General features: G+C 44.3%; 1 protein-coding gene across 3 annotated transcripts in view; it reads right to left on the reverse strand.

Moving 5' to 3' along the window:
- The window catches only part of LOC138807816 (metal transporter CNNM3), a 32361-nt gene that overhangs the window by 4889 nt on the left and 4125 nt on the right, over positions 1-23347 (reverse strand). Inside the window, exons 2-9 of one of the 3 annotated variants that reach the window (XR_011366285.1) lie at positions 11478-11621; positions 9834-9983; positions 9338-9507; positions 9062-9158; positions 8611-8747; positions 7391-7526; positions 3340-3439; positions 2793-2873 (exon numbers count right to left, since the gene is read on the reverse strand). Coding sequence is in view for 2 of the 3 variants with exons in the window: in XM_069993596.1 (XP_069849697.1) it covers positions 2806-2873; positions 7391-7526; positions 8611-8747; positions 9062-9158; positions 9338-9507; positions 9834-9983; positions 11478-11621 (902 nt within the window). In the remaining variant the exon portion in view is untranslated. Of the gene's footprint in view, positions 1-408; positions 2874-3339; positions 3440-7390; positions 7527-8610; positions 8748-9061; positions 9159-9337; positions 9508-9833; positions 9984-11477; positions 11622-23347 lie in introns of those variants that run through there. The other 2 variants (XM_069993596.1, XM_069993597.1) reach the window with 2 other exon arrangements.

The following is a 23347-nucleotide window of genomic DNA, read 5'->3' on the forward strand; positions in this document are numbered from 1 at the left end:
TCCCAGGCGTATAGCAAGTGTAAGACTGGTCTAGACCACAGCAAAGGGGGTAGGCATAAGGCTCAAATGGTAGGACCTGCCTAGCAAGCATAATTCCTTGAGTTCAAACCCAAGTACTGCTCTACTTCAAAGGCCAGGTATAGTGGTACACACCTGTAATGACAGCACAGAGAAGCTGAGGTAGGAGGCAAGCCCAAGTCACAGAGTAAGGCCCAGGCATGTAGTTTAAAAAAAAAAAAAAAAGGTATTGAGTCACCACACATTTTACAAAACAGACCAAAATTTAAGTGTAAAAAAAAATGTAGGGGGGAAAAAAGACAAATTTTGGGATCAAGGACTTCGATTTCTACAGAAAAATTAGTGGACTTCATCCCAGAGAAAACTAATATTTACACTGAAACCTGTACATAAATGTTCATAGCAGCTTTATTTGGAATAGCCCAAAACTGAAAATCCAGATATCCTTTGACGGTCAACAAGTATACCATGGAATAGCACTTGGCAATAAAAGGATGAACCACTGTCACACAAAAGGACCTGGATGAGCCTCCAGAGAATTACGTTAATTGAAAAAAGTAATCCCAAATAGTTACATACTAATTTATCCCATTTATACAACATTCTTGAAATGACCAAAAAAAAAAGATGAAAATAGTGGTTGCCAAGGACTGGGGCAAAGGGCATATTGGCTCTAACAGGGCACTTTGTGGGGATCCTGATGGTGATAGGACAGGGCTGTATTGGACTAGGGCAGGAATTCTATAGATCTGCAAATGCCAAATGATGTAGACTTCTATGGCCATACTGCACCACTGTCAAAAATCCAGGTTTTGATACTGTATTATAATTCTATAAGATATAACCAGGGCTGGGAAGGTGGTTCAGTGGTAGAGTGCTTGCCTTACATGCATGAGGCCCTGGGTTCGATTCCTCAGCACCACGTAAGCAGAAAAAGTCAGAAGTTGCACTGTGGCTCAAGTGGTAGAGTGCTAGTCTTGAGCTGAAGAGCTGAGGGACCGCACCCAGGCCCAGAGTTCAGGCCCCACAACCGGCAAAAAAAAAAAAAAAAAAAAAAAAGATATAACCATTGAGGAAAACTAGGTTAAAGGTGTATGGGACCTCCATCTTTGTAACTTCTTATTAAATCTATGATTTCAAAACAAAGGGGAAAATGAAAGCATTAGCTCTAAGTGCAACTTGGTATCCTACACTACATCTTGCAACAGAAAAAGGACATTACTGGAAAAAAATGGTAAAATCCAAATAAAGTCCATAAAGAGTATTGCACCAATGTTATTTTAGTTTTGAAAAAGTACCAATGTTATGTGAAATGCTGCAATTAGAGGAAACTGGGAATGTGGTGTACAGAATGTTTCTGTGAGCCTAAAAGTATTTCAAAACTAAAACCCTGGTGCTCTCAATGATTAAACCAGAAGCCCCGGGAGTGGACCTAGGTATGAGCATTTTAAATTTGCCAGGTGAGTCTGAGGTTACAGCCGAGGTTCAGAACTTGTGTTCTGGAAATGTGTTTAAAGTATTTCCTACCTGAATTTGTTCTTAAGAGCATATTCCCTGAAAACAACTCCTCGGAGAGCACACAACTGCAATTTTGGCCTTCAGCCCCATTTACAAGGGCCCAAATCCTTCAAGGAAAGTTCCAGAATTCCTCAATTCCTTCCCAATTTATGGTCCCATGTCTCTGTGATGCCCCAGGTTACACATAGCTGAATAGGGGATGAAAATTTAGGTAAACTACAAAAAAAGACAAATGCCTTCTTGTTCCACTTCTCCAACACCACATTGCTAAGGAACGTACAAAGAATTTGAAATGTTTCAGATATAAGAAAACCTTAAATTCCTTTTTTTAAAAGAAAGGTGACAAGGTTGCACATGGTTCATAAACCATCCTTCCCTCCCTTGCTGCTCTCCATGCCAGTTACAGCACACCTCCCTGGAGGCCTATGAGAAAGGTAGGTACAGCAGGTGGTCACTATCCCTGGGGTTAGACAACATTAGGTCCAGCAGAAAGACCCCTGCCTCCCATATGTGACCTCTCAAAACTCAGAAATGGGCAATACTGTTAAGTGGCAACTACGCACAGTAGGTGGGAATGACGGCCCCACGGGCTATGCCGGCTAAACCTCAGCACCACTGTGGGCCAGCTTGTTGCTTGTGACTCCAGAAGGGGTCAGAAAAGCCACCTCCATGGGAGGGAGCAGGAGGCACAGGCTTATGGGAAAGCATGCTTTCTACATTTGGCACATGAGAGGCTAGAGCACATGAATGAAAACATGGCATTATACGGGGAGCCAGAAAGTACACCAGCGACTAGGGACAAAGCCATGGATTTGAACCCTCAGCCAGACCTAGTACCCTCAGTTTGCTGAGAAAGTGCTGCCAGCAGCAGAGGGTTTGGCCAGTTAAAAGCAAAGTGACCATAGGGCAGGGCAACATAAAGGCAGGAATTGTGCACCCACATGGCACCTGGCTCTGAGAGGTATAAATACACTGCACTGGTGTTAGGGGAAGAGGATCTGGGCCTCAGGGACTAGAGATAATGTTCCTTTCATTCCTTCCAAAATCAGGCTCCTAGAGGGCTATACTTGGCTGACCCCATCTCCAAAAGGAGGCTAGGGCCTGCTGATGACTCCTGGCACTGAGGAAGCTCAGGACCCATACCTATAAGGGCCATCTAAAACGTGGCCTGGAGAGGTAGGGACGTGCTGGCATGAAGCTTCTGCTTGGCTCCCTCCAGCAACCCCACATGCTTGTCTGTTCCCCAGCTCAGGGCTGCCTGGCAAGCAGTTAAACTCCTGGGTTCCGCCCAGGGCTCTCCTCCACTGGGATGCCAGGCTTGCTGCTGTGATTGGACCCTAGAGGAAAGAGGAAAAGGAGAATAAACATCTAAGCTGATAAATGGAGCAAAGTCTAAGAAAACCAAGTGCTAAATCCTGAGGACAGGGAAGGGCAAGGAGTAACTGGTTAGAAACGTGATCAGCCTAACTTGTTCTCACAAGAGAAAACCATTCCAAGGACAGATTTTAGTTACGAAGGATGACCACCACAAAGGATGAAGATATCTGACCCCCCAGGAGACTCGGGTCACTATACTGGGCAAGAGGAAGCTGCTCTGGAGGATCAAGCACACTGTCCTAGAAAACTTCCTGTAGCTTGTGGGTCTCCTGTATGTTTTCCAGATGGTGAAATGCAACTCTACCTCTCCCACACACAGCCCACCCCAGAAGTGCCTCCCTGCCTGGGGAGCTAGCTGTCTATATTGCCCAGCAGCAGCCTAAGGGTGGGGAAGCAAAGCAAAGAGAAAACAAAGGAGATGTTTACCTTGGTGTTTTCTTAAAACAAAAAATTGCTCACTAGTCCACAGTCAGTTATCAACTGCAGTTTCCAAATGTGCCAAAGAGGGAAAGGTCTACTGGGAAGGCTAAAGAGAGCAGAGAGAGACAGAGAGAGAATAGACAAGCTATTGAGCAATGGCCAGCCTCCAGTTCTGCAACACCACAGGGGAAGGCTGGAGAGGACCATGCACCACACAGGTACCCAAGGCTGCTGTGCAAGCTCACAGAGGGAAGTCACCAAGCTCAGTGGTGTGGAAAACAGGCCACATGGAGGACTTATTCAGAATCTGAATGCGAGGTCAGTCATCAGAAAACCTTCAGTAAAACTAGTATTTTAGACTTTTCATGTAATTTGGGCTATGTCACAACTATGCAAGTCTGCTGTTGCCACTTAGAGGCAGCCACATGCAATCCATAAATAAATGGGTTCCAGTGAAATATTTATTTAAAAGAATACAGCCAGCCAGATCTGGCCCTTGAACCACATTCTGCCAGCTTGTTGCAGGGAATTTTAGAGGATTGTTTCTTCCAAGTATTTCAATAAAGATACTTGTCTACTGGAGATCTAATACTCAAGTTTCCAGGGAATGTTGTTACCTAAACCATGAACAATGCCCCACCCAAACCTCCATGTAGGCAATGACACTAAGCTCTTCAGGGAAGTGAAATGCCAAACTAACAGAGCTAAACACAGAAGACCCTTGAGAGTTCAGGCAATGAACAAAAAGGTAACAGGCAAGCCTCACTAGGAACAAATGTATTATTGAAAATAATCAACAGGTAAAAATAACCAACATCATTATGTTGACAGAATAGTGGTTAATTCATCACAAAGAGAAAATAACCCACAAAGCCATTTTACATCACTCATACTCTCTTACACAACAGCCCATTGAGTAGCTTGAAGCCAAGGGATTTTTTTTTTTTGGGGGGGGTCAGTTGTGGGGCTTCAACTCAAGAGCCTGGACACCATCCATCCCTGAGCTCTTTTGCTCAAGGCTAGCACTCTGAGCTACAGGGCCACTTCCGGTTTTCAGGTGGTTGATTGGAGATAAGAGTCTTACAGACTTCCTGCCCAGGCTAGCTTTGAACTGTGATCCTCAGATCTCAACCTCCTAAGTAGCAAGGATTACAGGCATGACCCACTGGGGCCTTGCCCAAGAGATTTTTTTTTAAATGCCAGTAGTGGGGCTTGACCTCAAGGCCTTGTGCTTTTGCTCAGCTTTTTTTTTCTTTTTTTTTTTTTTTTGTCGGTCGTGGGGCTTGAACTCTGGGCCTGGGCGCTGTCCTTCAGCTCTTCAGCTCAAGGCGAGCGCTCTACCACTTGAGCTACAGCGCCACTTCCAGTTTTCTGGTGGTTTATTGGAGATAGGAGTCTCACGGTCTCTCCTGCCCGGGCTGGCTTTGAACCGCGATCCTCAGATCTCAGCCTCCTGAGTAGCTAGGATTACAGGCGTGAGCCACCAGCGCCCGGCTGCTCAGCTTTTTCTACTCACAGCTGTACTCTGCTACTTAAGCCATGACTCCACTTCCAGCTTTTTTTTTTTTTTTTTGCCAGTTCTGGGACTCACAGGGCCTGGGCACTGCCCCTGAGCTCCTTTTGCTCAAGGCTAGGGCTCTACCACTTGAGCCACAGCACCACTTCCAGCCTTTTCTGTGTATGTGATACTGAGGAATTGAACCCAGGGCTTCGTGCATGCTAGGTAAGCACTCAACTGCTAACCACCTTCCCAGCCCTATTTCCAGCTTTTTGCTAGAGATAAGGATCCCAAGGAACTGTCTGCTCATGCTGGCTCCAATCCTCAATTCTCAGATCTCAGCCTCCTAAGGAGGATAGGTTTGAGTCACTGGCACCTGGCACTAAGAAGTTTTTTAAAAAAAAAATCTCCGGGCTGGGAAGGTGGCTCAGTGGTAGAGTGCTTGCCTTGCATGCATGAGGCCCTGGGTTCGATTCCTCAGCACCACATAAGCAAAAAGAAAAAAGCCGGAAGTGGTGCTGTGGCTCAAGTGGTAGAGCGCTAGCCTTGAGCTGAAGAGCTGAGGGACAGTGCCCAGGCCCAGAGTCCAGGCCCCACAACCGGACCCCCCAAAAAAAAAAAAAAATCTCCATGAACTAGGGGTATAGTTTAGTGGTACAGTATTTGCCTAAGTAGTTTGGGTTCTGACTAGGGGTATGGATCAAGTGGTAGTGCACTTACCTAGAATTACCTAACTACGAAGCCCTATAATACAAAAATGATTCCGGATTCAATTTCGAGTACAACAGCAGTAAAAAATCAAAATAATGGAATTTCTGGACATGTGACAAAAGAGGCACCAAATTAGGTCTGTACCGTGAACAAAATACATACTATGAGTAGCAAATAGAGCCAGAAAAGGCTCCAGTGTAAGAAAAATAAAGCCAAATGGCTTATATTTGGAAAAAAAATTTGGCAAGGAAAACATGCTGATGTGAAATTCTGAATCAGGAGCTCCTTATAATACCAACCCTAAGAGGTTCAGCTCATCTAAGTAGACAGTCCTTTAGAAAGTATACTCAGAGCCAGCACTTAAGAAATAAGGCCCTATGAGATGTACAAGTCGCTATGTCGAAAACAAACTTTACAACTTTGTTGGGGGGGGGGGAGGATTGGGTAGTGGGGGGGAAAGGGGGGAAGGGATGGGAAGGGAAAACAAAGGAGGAGGCTACAATGCTTGATAAGAAATGTACTCATTACCTTGCCCATGTAATTGTAACCTCTCTATACAGTATTTTCACAATAAAAAAAGAAAGAAAGAAAGAAGGTCCTAGCTGAATGCCAATGGCTCACGCCTGTAATCCTAGCTACTCAGGAGGCTGAGATCTGAGGATCGAAGTTTAAAGCCTAGGCAGGGAAATCCGTGAGACTCTTATCTCCAATAAACCACTCAGGAAACCAGAAGTGCACTGTGGCTCAAGTGGTAGAGAGCTCTCCTTGAGCTGAAGAGCTGAGGGACAGCACTCAGGCCCAGAGTTCAAGCCCCACAACCGACAAAAAAAGAAAAAAAAAAAAAGAAAGAAAGCAACAGGGCTCTCAACTATTGTCCCCTTTTCTCAACACTCAGAGCTGGAGCCCATAGGGACTAACCATCCATCACAGTGGCTCACAGTATAAGTCTCTGCCTTGCACCTGCATGCTACCTCAGAATCCAGAAAACTGGTTCCTACTATAAACACATATTTGTGTTCTCAACCATAGGTGATCTAAGTGATCACATAGGGAAGTCTCAGAGAGGCTGTCCAGGCCTAGGCCCGCCCTTTGACTTCCATTCCTCATCTGTAAGATAGTTCAACAACTCCCACCTTTGCACAGTGCAAAGTTCTCGAGTACATACAGAGATGGTTCTTAGTATGGTATCCACCGAGTAAATGCTCAGTCAAAGCCCATTTATGTCATGTTAGCATGGTGGGGTGAGGAAGCAGCTTACACGCCTCCCACAGCTTTTCCAGAAACCCCAGCCTGGCAATTTCCAACTCAACACTAGGACTAAACCACTATGAAACACAACAACAGGAGCCTGGGCTTTCCACCACCCTGATCCCACTAACCTGACTTCACGGGTCAGCCCCAGGTGCCTATGCCCTTTCTATACACCGTGGATCCAGATGAAACGGTCCTTTACCAATGGCATGTGCTGCCCCAACTCCTGGGCAAATGCTATTCTGAGCCAAACTAACAAAGAAAAACTTCATTGTCCAAGTGACATAACTTTAATGGCCAGAAGAATGTCTGAACTTGCTATTTCCTATTATCAACTACCCTAAGCCAATTCTAAGAGGCCCTCGGGAGAAAATACTGCCTTAATATGATCTATTTTGAGTGCCAGTTGGTCTATAGCTTGGTGTCATCCAAACTACTCAGGCAGCCAGAAGGCAAAGAATGGGAAGAGAAATGGAGGCAGCAGAATACAAGGCAGGGGAGAACAGTGAGCACGTCTCTGTATAAGCACTGAGAAAAAGCAATTTCACTTGCCCTCTGTGTGCCAACACTGCAAGATGTGCCACATGGGGTGCTTACCTGCTGCAGCAGATTTGTCACCAAGGAGCCTGGTCTGACTGCCTGGGATGGCGTGCAGGTCAGAATTCTCAGGGGACGGCGGCAAGCTCTGTGCTCGGGTAGCCAGGAGTGCATTGAGGTACTGCAGTCGTGTAACCTGGAAGGCAGGTGTTACCCAGCAAGCACAGTATGTGAAGTAGATGCTGCTAGTAAGGCATAAACAAGGGCTCACTTCTGACCTTCACTAGACAGGCAGCACAAGGACAAAGGAAGAACTTTAAGCTAGTGAAGTGCAGAGAAAGCCCTGGAACCAAGTGCTTTCTTTTCTTTCCTTTTTCTCTTTGTCAGTCATAGGGCTTGAACTCTGGGCCTGAGCTGTCCCTGAGCTCTTCAGATCAAGGCAGGTGCTCTACCACTTGAACTACAGCTCCACTTCCCCAAGTGCTTTTTTGTTTTTTACTATACTGGGTCTTTTTTGTCCTGAGTTTTGATCTCAGGGCCTTATGCTTTGCTATGCCTAGTACTTGCTTGGGCCACACCTTTAGCCCTTTTTGCTCTGGCTTTGAGATATGGTTTGCTCTTTTGGCCAGGCCACCCTGGACAACTATCTTCCTAGTTATGTTCTAGCTGGGAGTCTGACAGGTATGTGCCACCATGCCTAACTTTTTCTGTTGGGGTCTTAAGAACTCTTCTGCCAGGGCTGACTTGAAATCTTGATCTTCCCCATCAGCTTCCCGTATAGCTGGGATATTAGGTATGCACCAAAATGCCTAGCTATTATTGACTGGGATGGGATCTTATGAACTTTTTGATAGACTTGCCTTAAATTTCAATCCTGATCTCTGTTTCCTGAGTAGCTAGCATTAGAGGTATGAGCCACTTGTGCCTGGCACAAGCCAAGTGTTCTTGAGATCTCCACAGAGCATCTGAGTATGATTAAGGTACTATATGCATGTTAAAACAGAACATATCAGAGCAAAACCCCTTTGGTCAACTAATTGATGATATTAATATTCCACAAGTTCCAATGGAGATCATATTTGAGGCCTGGAGGCAGACCCACATGGATGGTCCATAGCCATCCACAGAGCAGAGCCTCATCATTTAGGAAAAAGAACAGGTATAATCTTGGGAGAGTCATTCAGTTTACTCTGCATATATACACTGTAACCAGCTAGACTAGCCCCCTGGAGACAGCAAACTAATTAAAGCTAACAACAATGAGCAGTCCAAGTAGTTACCTTAATGAGCTGCAAGTCAGAGAGGGCCCGCACAGTATAGTCAGGACAGTATGCTGAGGAACGGATACTGCTCTCTAATGGCTCGGGCTGCTGGTCATGGCGAGTAGGCTGTCGCGAGGAGACTGGGGACTGGTGAACTAAGAGAAGGAATAATCAGTGATGTTTCAACTGAACGGTTTCTAAGAACTATCCACAAAATCACCCTTGTAGGGATAGGTGGAGACTTAGGAAAGAGTAGAGGACACATCTGATGAAGGTTTCCAGGAATGGGGTGGGTCATGAAGATGAAGAAGGAAGAAATGTTGCGGTGCCCTCTATGTAGCACAGAGACAATGAACATTGGTGTGGGAGCAATGGGCTCTCAGGGAAGCTAGAGAGCCACCAAGGAGGGCAGGGAGGGAGAATCTGCAGACCATGACACCAGCCCTAAGGTACAGGGGACATAGCTCACCTGAGGATGGTGCTGTCAAGGCAGACACTCCATAGTAGGTGAAGGCCCCATTTTCAAACTTCAGGCCCTCCTTTCCAATCTCCACCTCAACCCTGCCCTGAGGGAGTGGGGAAGAGGAGGAGACAAAAGAGGTAGGCAGATTATCTTTCCCATTAGAAGGGAGTACAGGGATAAACTATTGCCCTTAATTATTCAGGGGTGGGTAACTGGATGTCCCTCTCTCCCTACCACTCCTCAAGGACTCTCCCTGCGTTTCTGAGGATGGGGGAGGCTTACCTGCAGGATGAGAATGAAGTAGTCCACTGGCTGGCTACGCTGGTACAGGTAATGATGTGCAGCCAGGCGGTTGCTCTCATCAAACTTCACCTCCTGGTTCACACTGGGATGCTTCAGCAAGTGCAGCAAGACCTTTTCGGAGATTCTCAGTGGGCTGAACACATCCACCTCTGCCCCATAATGGGAGAAAGGGACAGTGTCCACTAGGGCCCAAGTGGCCTGTCACCTTCTATGCTCTCCTTAGCAAGCCTCTAAGCTGTTACATTCACAAAACAGCTGGGCAGAGCATACACCCAGGCCAGCTAAGGCTCCCCAGCCACACAACACCTCAGGGAGCACCAGCCCAGCACTGTTTTTGCCCATGTGTGCCACACCTCAGCTGCACAGGGAAGCAGAAATGCTCTCTTCTGAGCTTCTGCACACCATGACAGGGAGCCAGAATTAGTGTCTGCCACTGGACTGTGAGAGAATTGATAAGGACCACTCTTTCCCTCACCTCTGGAAAGGAAGCGTTGGGTGGCTAGGAGCAGCTGGGGTGAGATTTTTACTTTATATTCATCATCAGACACCTTGAACAAGGAGAATTCCTCCTTCCGCTTTAGCGGGGCACTCAGGGGAACAGACTTCTTCCTCATTGTATCAGCTCCTGCATTAGTGAGAAGAAGGCACATATAGGCATCAGCAATTGGTCCAATGAACACAACCAAACCAAGACACCCTGTTCCCTTTGTCCTTCTACTAGGGCCTGGGGAACCTATGAGAAGACAAAAACAGAGTCCCATGGACACATCTTAGCCCTGCTCCCTCTAAGGTACCTGACCTGGTAGTCATTCTCCACACAGGACTACACATACCCCAAGGGTGCTTGACCCACATTCCAAATATGCACCAAGGAAGTACAGCTCCCTTCCATGGCCCAATTCTCCTGGAGACAATAATGTTATGAATAAAGCAGTTTGTATACAATAGTAGGCCTTCTCCCCCACTGGAAAATATGTTATTGAGGATCACCAATAACAAATGGCAGCAGCTGTTTTTTTTTGTTGTTTTTTGTTGATCGTGGGGCCTGAACTCTGCGCCTGGGCCCTGTCCCTGAGCTCTTCAGCTCAAGGCTAGCGCTCTACCACTTGAGCCACAGCGCCACTTGCAGCTTTTTCTGATTATGTGGTGCTGAGGAATGGGACCCAGGGCCTCAGGCATGCAAGTCAAGCACTCTACCACTCAGCCACCTTCCCAGCCCAGCATCTGTTTTTGAACCTTAGCCACTGTGCTGACCTAGGAAAAAAACACCAAGAAAGAAGAACAGGACAGAACAATGAAGGACAGAGTATTTTCTTGGAGATGAATGAAATAAGGAGACTGGGTCTAAGCAATATGCCTTGTTTTTACAGTCATCCTGGTGCTTTGCTGGGTGGAGGGGGCTTTCCACCCAGCTCTGAAAAGCCTAGAAGGGAGACCATTCACTGGACTGTAGATGTCATGCTGTTTAGTGTTAGAAGAGCTTTTGCCACAGAATGCTGGCCTTCAATTTCCCCTAAAAGGTTTGATTCACTTGCCTCTAAGCCTCTAGCTTCTAAGTGTAACCCTATATGGAAAGTTTAAGCTGACCCCTGAGCTACTTCCCTACATAGAAAGTTCTGCTGGAGCTGGACACTGGTGGCTCATGCCTGTAATCCTCGCTACTCAGGAGGCTGAGATCTAGAATCACAGTTCAAAGCCAGCCCAGGCAAGAAAGTCCATGAGACTCTTATCTCCAATAAACCACCAGAAAATTGTAAGTGGTGCTGTGGCTCAAGTGGTAGAGCATTCATCTTGAGCTGAAGGGCTGAGAGACAGCACCCAGGCCATGACTGACAACAACAACAACAAAAAAAAGTGGCTTCACTGACTGAATGGAAGCTGCAAGCATATACGTGAATTACATGATGGGATGCCATGATTTGCACGGAGGTGCAAGTACTCTGCTACAAGGGAACAGTATTGGTCCATGAAGATAAGATACAAGATGAATGGGGCCAGGCTAGGGAGCCAGACAGTTTCTAGTGGTACTGAGATCCACTAGCCTCTAGTACACAGGACACTGTATCAGGACACTGGAAGAACTAGTTGAGCCAGAAAATAACTGGGAGTAAAAACTCACGGTAGTCTTCAGACTCGTCCAGGATTTCAGACTTGATGATCTCCTCAATGACATCCTCCAAAGTGACCAGGCCCAGGACCTCATAGAAGGGGTCGCCTTCACCCTCATTGTTCACCTTCTGCACAATGGCCAGATGTGACTTTCCTGTATGGAAGGAGACACTCATTTATAGCCTGCAGGGCTTCCATGTTTCTTAATCAACCCTGATGCAAACTCACCACAACAGCAGAAGTTAACATTTGTGCTGGGTACTAAGTCACTTTTTCTCTATGTTCTTATGACTTTCAATATACTAAGGGAAACCTCAGAGGTTTTCTTGAGCGCAGCAGAGCTAGGATTTAACCTCAGGTCTATATAACTCCAAACCATAGCTTATAGACTCCCCTGAGACAATCTAAAGAGCTAGGGGGCAACTGGCCATCCTGTTAGATCTCTGGGTTTGATTCAGGGCCTGTGGTTGCTAGGTAGCACTCTACCAACTTGAAGATGGAGTCTCAAGGTCTTTTCTGTCAGGTGGGGCCTTGAACCTCAGTCCTCTGGAGCTACCTCTGAGGAGGCAGAATTATAACGCAGCAGCCTTTTCTTTTTTTGAGACAGGTCCTCAATGTGGAGCCACATTCACTGTCTTCCTGCCTCAGCCCTGGAGTGCTAGGATTATAGGCATGTATCACCATGACCTAATTCTTAAGGCTGTCCTCTAGGAGTTGTCTAGGGAATGGAGATATGTAAAACTAGGTCACTCTGGAATTCAAACTGTGAAGGGACAAGGAGTTGGAGGTGGGAACTTACCCCTTGCTCTTTTTTTCTTTCTCATGTTAACTTGTTAGCTTACTATTTGGTTCATTTAGTGAGGACATGTAATCTTGAAAAAAGCCCAGGTCTCAGAGTTCTGAGGAATCTTGAGGAATTTACTCAAAATAAGTGTCTTTATTCATAGAATTTACATTTATTGAAAGAAACAGAAGGCAAGCTACACATGTAATTTTAAATCTCCTGAATAGCTAAGAATCAAAAGACTCAAATTAATAAAATTAGAAACAGGGAACAACAAGTATCAAAGATATCCAAAGCATCATGAGGCTGAAAGGATCTGTCACATCCATCCCAGGGGACTACACAAAAGCAGGCAGACACAAGGTTTATTAGAGGAGCCATGTTTGCCCCAAGAGAGACCACATGGCAGCCTCCACTATCTAGGTAGCAGCAGGGTCTGATGGGTCAAAAGTGAGATAGATGGGAGTTCAGGTGGGTCTGGGCAGAGAGAGGGAGGGGTCAGCTGTATGGCGGGAACTCCAGGGCAGGGAGGAGCTCAGGTCTGGGTGGAGCTGAGGACCAAAGGTGGGCATAATGCTTACAGAGACAATACTTAGAAAACCTAAATCAAATAAATTGAAAAATATAGAAGAAATAGATACATTTTCTAGATACAGTTGATGTATCAAAACTGAACCAAGAGGATATGAACCACTTATAACAAGCAATGACATTGAAGCAATAATAGTCTTCTAACAAAGAAGACAAGATGGATTCACTGCCATTCTATCACATCTTTAAAAAAGAACACTAGGGGCTGGGAAGGTGGCTCAGTGGTAGAGTGCCTGCCTAGCATGCATGAGGCCCTGGGTTCTATTCCTCAGCACCACATAAGCAGGAAAGAAAAAGCCAGAAGTGGTGCTGTGGTTCAAATGGTAGAGCACTAGCTTTGAGCTGAAGAGCTCAGGATCAGCACCCAGGCAGAGTTCAGGCCTCACTACTGGCAAAATAAATTAAATAAATAAATAAATAAATAAATAAATAAATAAATAAATAGAACACTAATACGCCAAACTCTTTCATTAAATAGAAAAGGAAAGAACACCACTGAACTCATGCTATGAGCAAGTATTACACTCATTCCAAAACCATAAACACCCAACAACAGCAAAAAAAAATTCTTTGATAAATATTGACGCAAAACTTCTGTGTCTGTGTGCGTGCACTGGTCCTGGGGCTTGAACTGAGAGCCTGCGTGCTTTCCCTAAGCACTTCTACTACTTGAGCCAAAGCTCTACTTCTAGCTTTTTTGGCAGTTAATTGAGATAAGAGTATCATGAACTTTCTTACCTGAGCTTTCTTTGACCACAATCCTCAGATCTCAGCATCCTCAGTAGCTAGGATTATAGGCTTATGCCACCAATGACCAACATAGGGCAAAAATTCTTAATAAAATTCTTGCAAATAGAATTCAACAACATATTAAAAGTATCACCCATCATGATCAAGTCAGTGTCATCCCACGGATGTGAGGATAATTTAGCATATGTAAATCAATAAAAATAGTACATCATATAAGGATTAAGAACAAAAATCATATAATTACCTCATTGATATAAAAAAAATCCTTTTAGGGGCTGGGAAGGTGGCCCAGTGGTAGAGTGCTTGCCTTGCATGCATGAGGCCCTGGGTTCGATTCCTCAGCACCACATAAGCAAAAAGCCAGAAGTGGCACTGTGGCTCAAGTGGTAGAGCACTAGCCTTGAGCTGAAGAGCTGAGGGACAGCGCCCAGGCCCAGAGTCCAGGCCCCACGACCGGACCCAAAAAAAAAAATCCTTTTAGGGCTGGGAAGGTGGCTCAGTGGTAGAGCGCTTGCCTTGCATGCATGAAGCCCTAGGTTCAATTCCTCAGCACCACATAAGCAAAAAGAAAAAAGCCGGAAGTGGCTCAAAGTGGTAGAGCGCAAGCCTTGAGCTGAAGAGCTGAGGGACAGTGCCCAGGCCCCATGACCAGAACCCCCCCCCCAAAAAAAAAAATCCTTTTACAAAATTCAACTTTTTTTTTTTTTTTTTTAAATTATAAAGCTCTGATGACCCAGTACAGGTGACTCATTCCTGGAATCCTACCTACTCATAGACTGAGATCTGAGGATTGTTGTTCAAAGCCAGCCCAGGCAGGAAAGTACATGAGACTCTTATCTCCAATTAACCACCAAAAAAGCCAGAAGTGGAGCTGTGGCTCAAGTGGTAGAGTGATAACCTTGAGCAAAAAAGCTCAGGGAGGCCGGGAATGTGGCTTAGTGGTAGAGTGCTTGTCTACCATGCTTGAAGCCCTGGGCTCAATTCCTCAGTACCACATAAACAGAAAATGCCAGAAGTGGTGCTGTGGCTCAAGTAGTAGGGCACTAACCTTGAGCAAAAGAAGTTCAAGGACAGTACAAAGGCCCTGAGTTCAAGCCCCAGGACTGGCAAAAAAAACCCCAAAAAACAGCTCAGGGACAATGCCCAGGCCCCAAGTTCAAAGACCAGCACACACACCCAAAAAGAATCCAATGAAGAAACTAATACTAAGAATAGAGAAGGAATGTACTTGAAATTTTAAAAAGCTATACATGACAAATTTAAGCCAATATCTTATTAGAGAAAATTTTCCTCCAAAGTTTGGAAACAGCCTTGGTGCCAAGGGTGGCCCTCTTCCCCTCTTATTCATATGGTACTAGAATTCCTAGCCAAGACAGTAAGACAAGAGAAAGAAATAAAAAGGATTAAGGAAGGAGAAAGTCAAATTAGCTCTATTTGCCGATAATAAAACCCTATATATAACAGAGCCTACAGACTCCACCAGAAAATTTCTAGGTCTGATACAACAACTTTGGAAACATAGCAGAATATAAAATCAGTACTCAAAAAACAATAGTTTTTTTCTACAAAATATTTAAGTATTCACTTAACCAAGGGAGTAGAAGACTATAAATCCTTGAAGAAAGTGACCAGAAATGGTTAAGACTTCCTTTCCTATGTTCACAGAATAGGCAGAATCAGGGGCTGGGAAGTTGGCTCAGTGGTAGAGCGCTTGCCTTGCATGCCAGAGGCCCTGGGTTCGATTCCTCAGCACTATATAAGCAAAAAGAAAAAAAGCCGGAAGTGGCACTGTGTCTCAAGTGGTAGAACGCTAGCCTTGAGCTGAAGAGCTGAGGGACAGCGCCCAGGCCCAGAGTTCTGACCCCATGACCGGACCCCCCCATAAAAGAAGAATAGGCAGAATCAATATCATAAAAATAGCCATCCTGCTACAGCAATCTACACATTCAAAGCAATACCCATCCAAGTCCCAATGTCATCTCACAGAAATAGAAAAATCAATTTAAAAATTCATATGGAGACATAAAAAGCACCAAAAGAATGAAAATAGTTCTGAGTAAGAAGAGCAGCTTTGGAGATATCGGATCTCAATATACTAAAGGGCAATAGTAACAAAAACAAGTTTGCTACCAGCACAAAAACAGACCCAAAGACTAATGGAACAGAACAGACAGCCCAGGAATAAAACCATACAACTACAGTCATCTAATTTTCAACAGAGGAGCCATATTATACCCTGAGGAAAAGACAGCCTCTTCAACAAATGGTGCTTTGAAAATTGGTTATCCATTTGCAGGAGACTGAAACTTGACCCCTGTTCAAAATTCAACTCCAAATGGATCTAAAACCTCAAAGTAAACCTGAAACTTTAATCTACTACTGGAAAACAGAAAAACCTGGAGGTTACAGGCACAGATAATTATTTGCTGAATAAGATTCCAACTGTCCAGAAATCAAGAACTAGAATTGATAAATGGAATTACATCAAATTAAAAAGTTTCTGCACAGCAAAACAATTACCAAAACCAAGAGACAATCCACAGAATAAAGTCTTGGCCAGCTAGTTATTCAACAAATAAAGGATATGCAGAGTATATAATAATAACAATATCCAGAATATATAAAGTGTTCAAAAAATAGCAAAAGAACAAATAACTGACGACAGTTTTCCAAAAAAGAAACACAAATGAATGGATACATGGAGAAAGGTTCAACACCCTTAGCTATAAAGGAAATACAAATCAAAACTACACTAAGATTCTATTTTACCCCAGTGAGAATGGCAATCACCAGCTGGGAACTGGTGGCTCATACCTACCTACTCAGGAGGATGAGATCTGAGGATCAAGATTCAAAGCCAGCCGGGGCAGGAAAGTCTGTGAGACTTTTAGTTGCCACTAAACTACTCAGAAAAAGCCGAAAGTGAATAAAAATAAAAATTAAAAAATGCTTGCTGTAAGATAATAAACAAGTTCCTGCTTGACTTGAAAAAAAAAAAAGAAAAGAAAAAGCCGAAAGTGGTGCTGTGGCTCAAGTGGTATAGCACTAGTGTTGAGTACAAACAGGCTCAGGGATAATATCCAGGCCCAGAGTTTAAACCACAGTACCAAAAAACAAAACAACAACAACAACAACAAAAAACCCACAACAATGGAAGTGGTTCTGTGGCTCAAAGTGGTAGAGCACTTGCCTTGAGCTGAAGAGCTCAGGGACAATGCCCAGGTCTAGAGTTCAAGCCCCACAACCAACAAAAAAAGAAAAACCCCAACAGCAAACAAATTAATAGAAAAAGAAAACAGCATGGCAATCATCAAGAAAATAAACAACAAATACTGAGAGTAACACAAGGGAAAAAGGAACCCTCTTTGCTACTAGTGAGAATGTAAACTAGTACAACCATTATGGTAATCAGTACAAAGGTTTCTCAAGAAATTAAAAATAGCTGGGTGCCAGTGGCTCATGCCTATAAACCTAGCTATCCAAGAGGTTGAGATCTGAGAATTCAGGCTGAAAACTAGCAGAAAAGTCCCTGAGGTTCTAGCTACAGTTAACCAGGACTAGAGACATGGTTTAAGCAGTAGAGAGCTAGCCATGAGCAGAAAAAGCCAAGCGAGAACCTGAACCTGAGTTCAAACTTGGGTACCAGCAAAAAAAAAAAGCTAAAAATAGATCTTCCTTATGACCCTACCATCTATTACTGGGCAAATATATGAAGGAGAATAAATCAGCATATGAATGATATCTGTATGCCCTGTACACAATAGCCAAATGGTAAAATCAGCTTAAGTGCCCAACAACAGATGAATGGATAAAGATGTGATGTGTATACATATAAACAAACATATATAATGAAACATTATATAGCTCCAAACAAAAAGAAAATCATGTCATTTGCAGGAAAATGTATGGAACTGGAGAATATCATCTTGGGTGAGCCAAGTCAAGCTCAAAAGCCAACTACTATAAATTTTTGTTTGTACATGTAAGCTAGATCTAAAAGACATACATATTCATGGACATATACACATACCTATATACCTATGTACATAAATATACAGCACAGTTCTAACTATGAGACCTGTTTAGGAGGTAGGGAAGAGAGAAAGAGGGAAACTGATTCCGAGACAGACTACAACTATGCATGAAGACAAAGCATCTAAATGAAGGCTGTTGATCAATGAGGATGGGGAAAGAGAAAGCAAGAGGTGGTTATTCTGAGCAAAACACGATATATGTATGCCTGAAATACTATGGTGAAACTCCTTGGTATAATTAATAACACATTAAAAACTGAATGTCAGGAAAATAGAACAGGCTCTGCTGTGAGCAGTGGGCACAAGCATGAGGGAGTTGGGCTAACAAGGGAGCAAATGAATATGGATGAATATGGTTAAAGTAGTTTGTTCACATGTATGAAAATAAAATAATGAGACTTGATTAAATTGTTTTAAGAAGAGGGGAGAAGGGTAAGGAGAGTGATAGAAGTTAGACTAAGGGCATACATTTATAATATATGGAATTGTCATAATGACACTCTCCCTTGCACAACTAATGTACACTAAGAAAAAAAGTTTTTGGTTTTTTTTTGGGTCCGGTTGTGGGGCCTAAACTCTGGGCCTGGGCACTGTCCCTCAGCTCTTCAGCTCAAGGCTAGCGCTCTACCACCTGAGCTACAGCGCCACTTCCGGCTTTTTTCTTTTTGCTTATGTGGTGCTAAGGAATCAAACCCAGGGCTTCATGCATTCAAGGCAAGCACTCTACCACTGAGCCACCTTCCCAGCCCCAGAAAAAAGTTTAAAAATAGTAAAATTAAAAAAAAAAAAAGGAAGTGGCACTGTGGTCAAGTGGTAGAGTGCTAGCCTTGAGCTGAAGAGCGGAGAGACAGCAGTCAGACCCAGAGTTCAAGCTCTGACAAAAAAACAAAAACAAAAACCCAGGCCGGGCACTGGTGGCTCAGGCACGCCCGTAATCCTAGCCTCTAAGGAGGTTGAGATAATGAGGATCGTGGTTCAGCCTGAGCAGAAAAGTCCATGAGACTCTTATCTCCAATTAACCACCAGAAAACCAGAAGTGGCACTGTGGTCCAAGTGCTAGCCTTCAGCGGAAGAGCTCAGGGAAAGCACCCAGGACCAGAGTTCAAGCCCCACAACCAACCAAAATAAAACTAGGTAAGATCAAGTTTAATAACATACTGTAAGCCACCCAATATAGCCATAATATTATTCCAACATGTAATCAATATAAAAATAGTAACAGATACCTTACCCTCTTTTTTATGCTAAGACTCTAAAACCTGTTGTGTAATACTTGCAGCACAACTTGATCCAATTAAGAGTCCTCTCAAGGGATCCACAGCCACAGATGAGAGTGGAAGGGCTGCTGGACAGGGCTGGGCAGGGCTAAGGCATATTGCACTGAGTACATAACCTAGTGAAAAAGCTGAGGGTAGAAGTTAGCCCACACCTGCATGTGAGGCTTAGTTGCTCTTAGAACTTTTCAGGAAAGCAAAATAAACAAAAAAATCAAGCTCACATTTTGATGAAACAAACTTTACATATGAGCTTAACTAAATAAAGCACCATTCTTCAAGAGGCTCTAATATCCTTGGACAAAAATTAAAAGGTAGAAATGACCATATTAAGTCATCTCCCTCTTCCCAGGAGCAAAAGGCCAGGGGCCCCTGAGAACTCTGCTCAGTCTTACAGATCAGAGGTCCTTAGGGTGCCAGTTTCCAGATTCTTTCCAACTCTGGGTGATGGTGCTGGGAATGGCTCTACCTGGCTGCTCTGATACAGAATGCAAACTGGTCAAGCCAGACCAAAGAGGCCAAGAGCAGGACAGTCTTTAGATTCCTAAAACCAAAGCCCTCATTCTAAATGGTCACCTCAAAGCTGACAGGCCTCATCTTAGCTCCCTGAAAAAGGAAGCCAGTTCTTTTAGCAGACTACTTATAAGATGGTGCTGACATTCCTTGCTCTCAGACTCCAGTGAAAACAGAATATGATTTGGTGTGACCTGTTATACTAGGATGATTCACAACTGGAAGGAAGAAAGCAGGGCTCCTAGAAGAACAATCTCAGAACAGTGAGTGTCCATGTGATTAAATCTCAGACAGGTTGTCCAGGGCTCAAGGAAGCAACTATGAGAAGGCAGTAGGGGAATACAGAGAAAGGTTAGCTGGAAGGATTATAGCTTACTCTCCATCTAACAGCACTCAAAGGGGCATCTGCATGCTCTTGATGCACCAGCTCCGTGGAGTCATGGGCAAGTGCAAATGGCCTGATCTGCCAACATAACCATAAAACTGGAAAGACTTTAGAGTTTTAAGTTTAGTTAATAGACATATTGGTACTCAAAGTATTTAGGTGTTGAAAGATCCTTTCCATGATGCCTATACTTTTTAATGTATATGGTACAAGGAATAGCCTAAGCAAGCACTCTACCACTTGTGTTTATCTACGTTGAGAAAAGTTATGTGCAAACATTTGTCCCAGCTGTCCCAGTTGGGACAAGCTGAGTGTCTGACAAGAGAATAAACCCAGAACTCAGCTGCTAACAGTGGGTGAAGTGGATGGAGTTCACCCACTTTAATCTTTTCATGAGCCGGTGGCTCATGCCTGTAATCCTAGCTACACAGGAGGCTAAGATCTGAGGATTGTGGTTCAAAGCCAGCCTGGGCAGGAAAGTCCATGAGACTCTCATCTCCAATAAACCACTAGTAAACCGGAGTGGCACTGTGGCTCAAGCGGTAGAGCGCTCGCCTTGAGCTGAAGAGCACAGGGACAGCGCCCAAGCCCAGAGTTCAAGCCCCACAACAATCCCCCCCCCCCAAAAAAGAGTATTACTGGGAATTGACAGAGAAGGCAGCAAAGGTCAACAGCATTATGGAAAATACAAGTCACTTACTACAATTCTACTTACTCTTCCAAGTAATAGTGTACAAAATAATAGCTACATCATTTCAAATCTGCACTGAGATTTATTCCTCTACCAGCTTACAAAATGCCTAGGCAGATGGTATTTAGTGCTAGAAAGAAGGTAACAGAGCAAGGCTTTGAATGGCACTGCCCAAGATGCCAGGGTTCATGCCAGGATGATCAGTAGGTAGTACAACTGTGGATGCTAGGCAGAAGACTGAAATGTGAGCTGGGCAGTGACTTTTATATGTATATTTGGCTAATCGGGATGCAGATATCAGAAGGATCACAGTCCAGTCTGGTCAAGGCAAAAACATGAGACCCTATTTGGAAAAATGAGTAAAGTGAAAAGGACTAGTGGCGTTTAAGTGATAGAGCATCTTCCACAAGTCTCCAAGTTTAAACTCCAGTGCTGCCAAAGAATATAAGAGAATATAGCCCTTGTTCTTAAGCAAAGGAATAAAAGGGTATGATAAAATGGACTTTAACAAGGAAAAGAAGACATCCACTAAAGGACTGCAGAAAGAAAAGCTGTGAAAGCTCCAGGACATCACCAGAAAGACAAGAGTTTTTTTATGCTGAAAAAGGCCTTCATTCACCGTAGGGACAAGGGTGAATAAAGGGGACTTATGGGATCCCCAGTTGATCTTGAGGTTCCATCACTAGCTTCTAGGAGGAAACTTTTCAGCATGTTCTCAGGTATCTTCTAGAAATAGTCTGATTAGAGCAGAAAGGCACTGAATTCCCCCAATCCTCCAGGATCAGGATGCTTGAAACTTGCTTGATTCTCCAGAGCAGTTCATCTACAGCAGAACAGAGCATCTGTACTTGGCCTTCCCTGGCTTTTTTTTTTGGTCGGTTATAGGGTTTGAACTCTGAGCTTGGACGCTGTCCCAGAGATCTTCAGCTCAAGGCTAATGCTCTACCACTTGAGCCACAACACCACTTCTGGTTTTCTGGTGGTTAATTGGATCTCAGCCTCCTGAGTAGATGTGATTATAGGCGTGAGCGCCTTCCCTGGGTTTGACATTTCTTTCCTATGACATGTCAAGAACAACCTGGTTCATTTACCCATCCTCAGTAGGCATACTCCACTCTGTAGCTGTGATTAGTGGAGGCCTGTCTACATTCACATGTCCCATTCAGTCTCCCAATCACTAATGACTAAATCTACTCCTGCAAAGGCCAAATGAGGGACTGGAGTATGGCTCAGTGGTAAAGCACTTGCCTAGGATGTAAAGCCCAATCACCAGTGGGAGGAGGGATGTAAAGGGCATCCTGACTGCTGCCCTCTGCTCCTGATCTCTAGCTTTCTCTTGGAAAGTAGACTCTTTCTTTAGCTTCCAGTACATTCCAAGCCTCTAGATCTCCTCTTTTTGTGGTTCTACCACTTCTTCCATTCCTGTGGCTCAAGAGAACACTTCTACACTAAAGTAGAGATCTTAACTTCCCATTTGGGTCTGTCACTTACAATTTTCATCAGCTTCCTGCCTCTTGAGACAATGTAGGAACACAAATTCCAATGGAAGAAAAAAGCTCACCTGCTCCCTGGCCCAACCCTTAGGAAGACAACTCCATAATGCAAGCAGAAAGCTAAGCTACATTGTCAGTTTCTACATCTTACTCCACCCACAACCCTCAGCCAACCAGCAAAATTTCCCCACTCAACTCCTAATGTTCTTCTGGGTCTCCGTCTCAGGCCACTATACACTTGCCTGGTCCCCCTCACCAGCCACTGATGGATGGAAACCAGATGGTGCCATTCTGCTTAAGTGCTGGGGATCAATCCAAGTCCTTCATCTTACCTCAACTTGTAGACATTTAAATTTTTCCCAGCTAGGATCCTCAACAATCCTGGGTCAACCCTTTGCAGTGAAGATTCTGACACTGAGGGTTTAGAAAACCAACAGCTTTCACCAACCTTAACCTGTGTGTCAAGAAGCAGCTCTCTCACCAACCTTATACTATAATATCATGACCAGCTCCAGATAAAGGTGACTCTTGTTCCATGTCTTATATGGTGACTACTCATAAGCAGAGAAAGTACAAGTCCAGCTAAAACCAAATGCTAGGGGGAATTTTTCTTTTTCTTTTTTTTGGTTGGTCGTGGGGCTTGAACTCCAGACCTGGGCACTGTCCCTGAGCTCTTCAGCTCAAGGAGAGAATTCTACCACTTGAGCCACAGCGCCACTTCTAGGTTTCTGGTGGTTAATTGGAGATAAGCATCTCACAGACTTTCCTTCCCAGGCTGGCTTTAACCATAATCCTCAGATCTCAGCCTCCTGAGTGGCTAGGATTTCAAGTGTGACACCAGTGCCCAGTGGGACTGTTTTCTTTTTTTGTTGTTGTTGGTGCTGGGACTTGAACTCTGGGCCTGAGCACTGTCCCTCAGCTCTTCAGCTCAAGGCTAGCACTCTACCACTTGAGCTACAGCGCCACTTCCAGTTTTCTGATTGTTTATTGGAGATAAGAGTTTCACGGGGAGGGGGGTGAGGGGGAGGCTGGGAAGGGATGTGAAGGGTAAACAAAGGAGGAGGCTGCAATGCTTGATAAGAAATGTATGCATTATCCTGCCCATGTAATTGTAACCCCTCTGTACAGTATGTTCACAAAAAATAAATTTAAATTAAATTTAAAAAAAAAGTTTCACGGGGAGGCGGGAGATGGGAAGGGGAAACAAAGGAGGAGGCTACAATGCTTGATAAGAAAAGTCCCCATTATCTTGCCCATGTAATTGTAACCCCTCTGTACAGTATTTTCACAATTAAAAAAAAAAGAAAGAAAAAAAAAAAGTTTGACGGACTTTCCTGTCCGGGCTGGCTTTGAACCAAGATCCTC

Source organism: Dipodomys merriami, unplaced genomic scaffold (assembly GCF_024711535.1).
Source record: "Dipodomys merriami isolate MVZ:Mamm:240054 unplaced genomic scaffold, mDipMer1.0.p SCAF_435, whole genome shotgun sequence".
NCBI lineage: Eukaryota > Metazoa > Chordata > Mammalia > Rodentia > Heteromyidae > Dipodomys > Dipodomys merriami.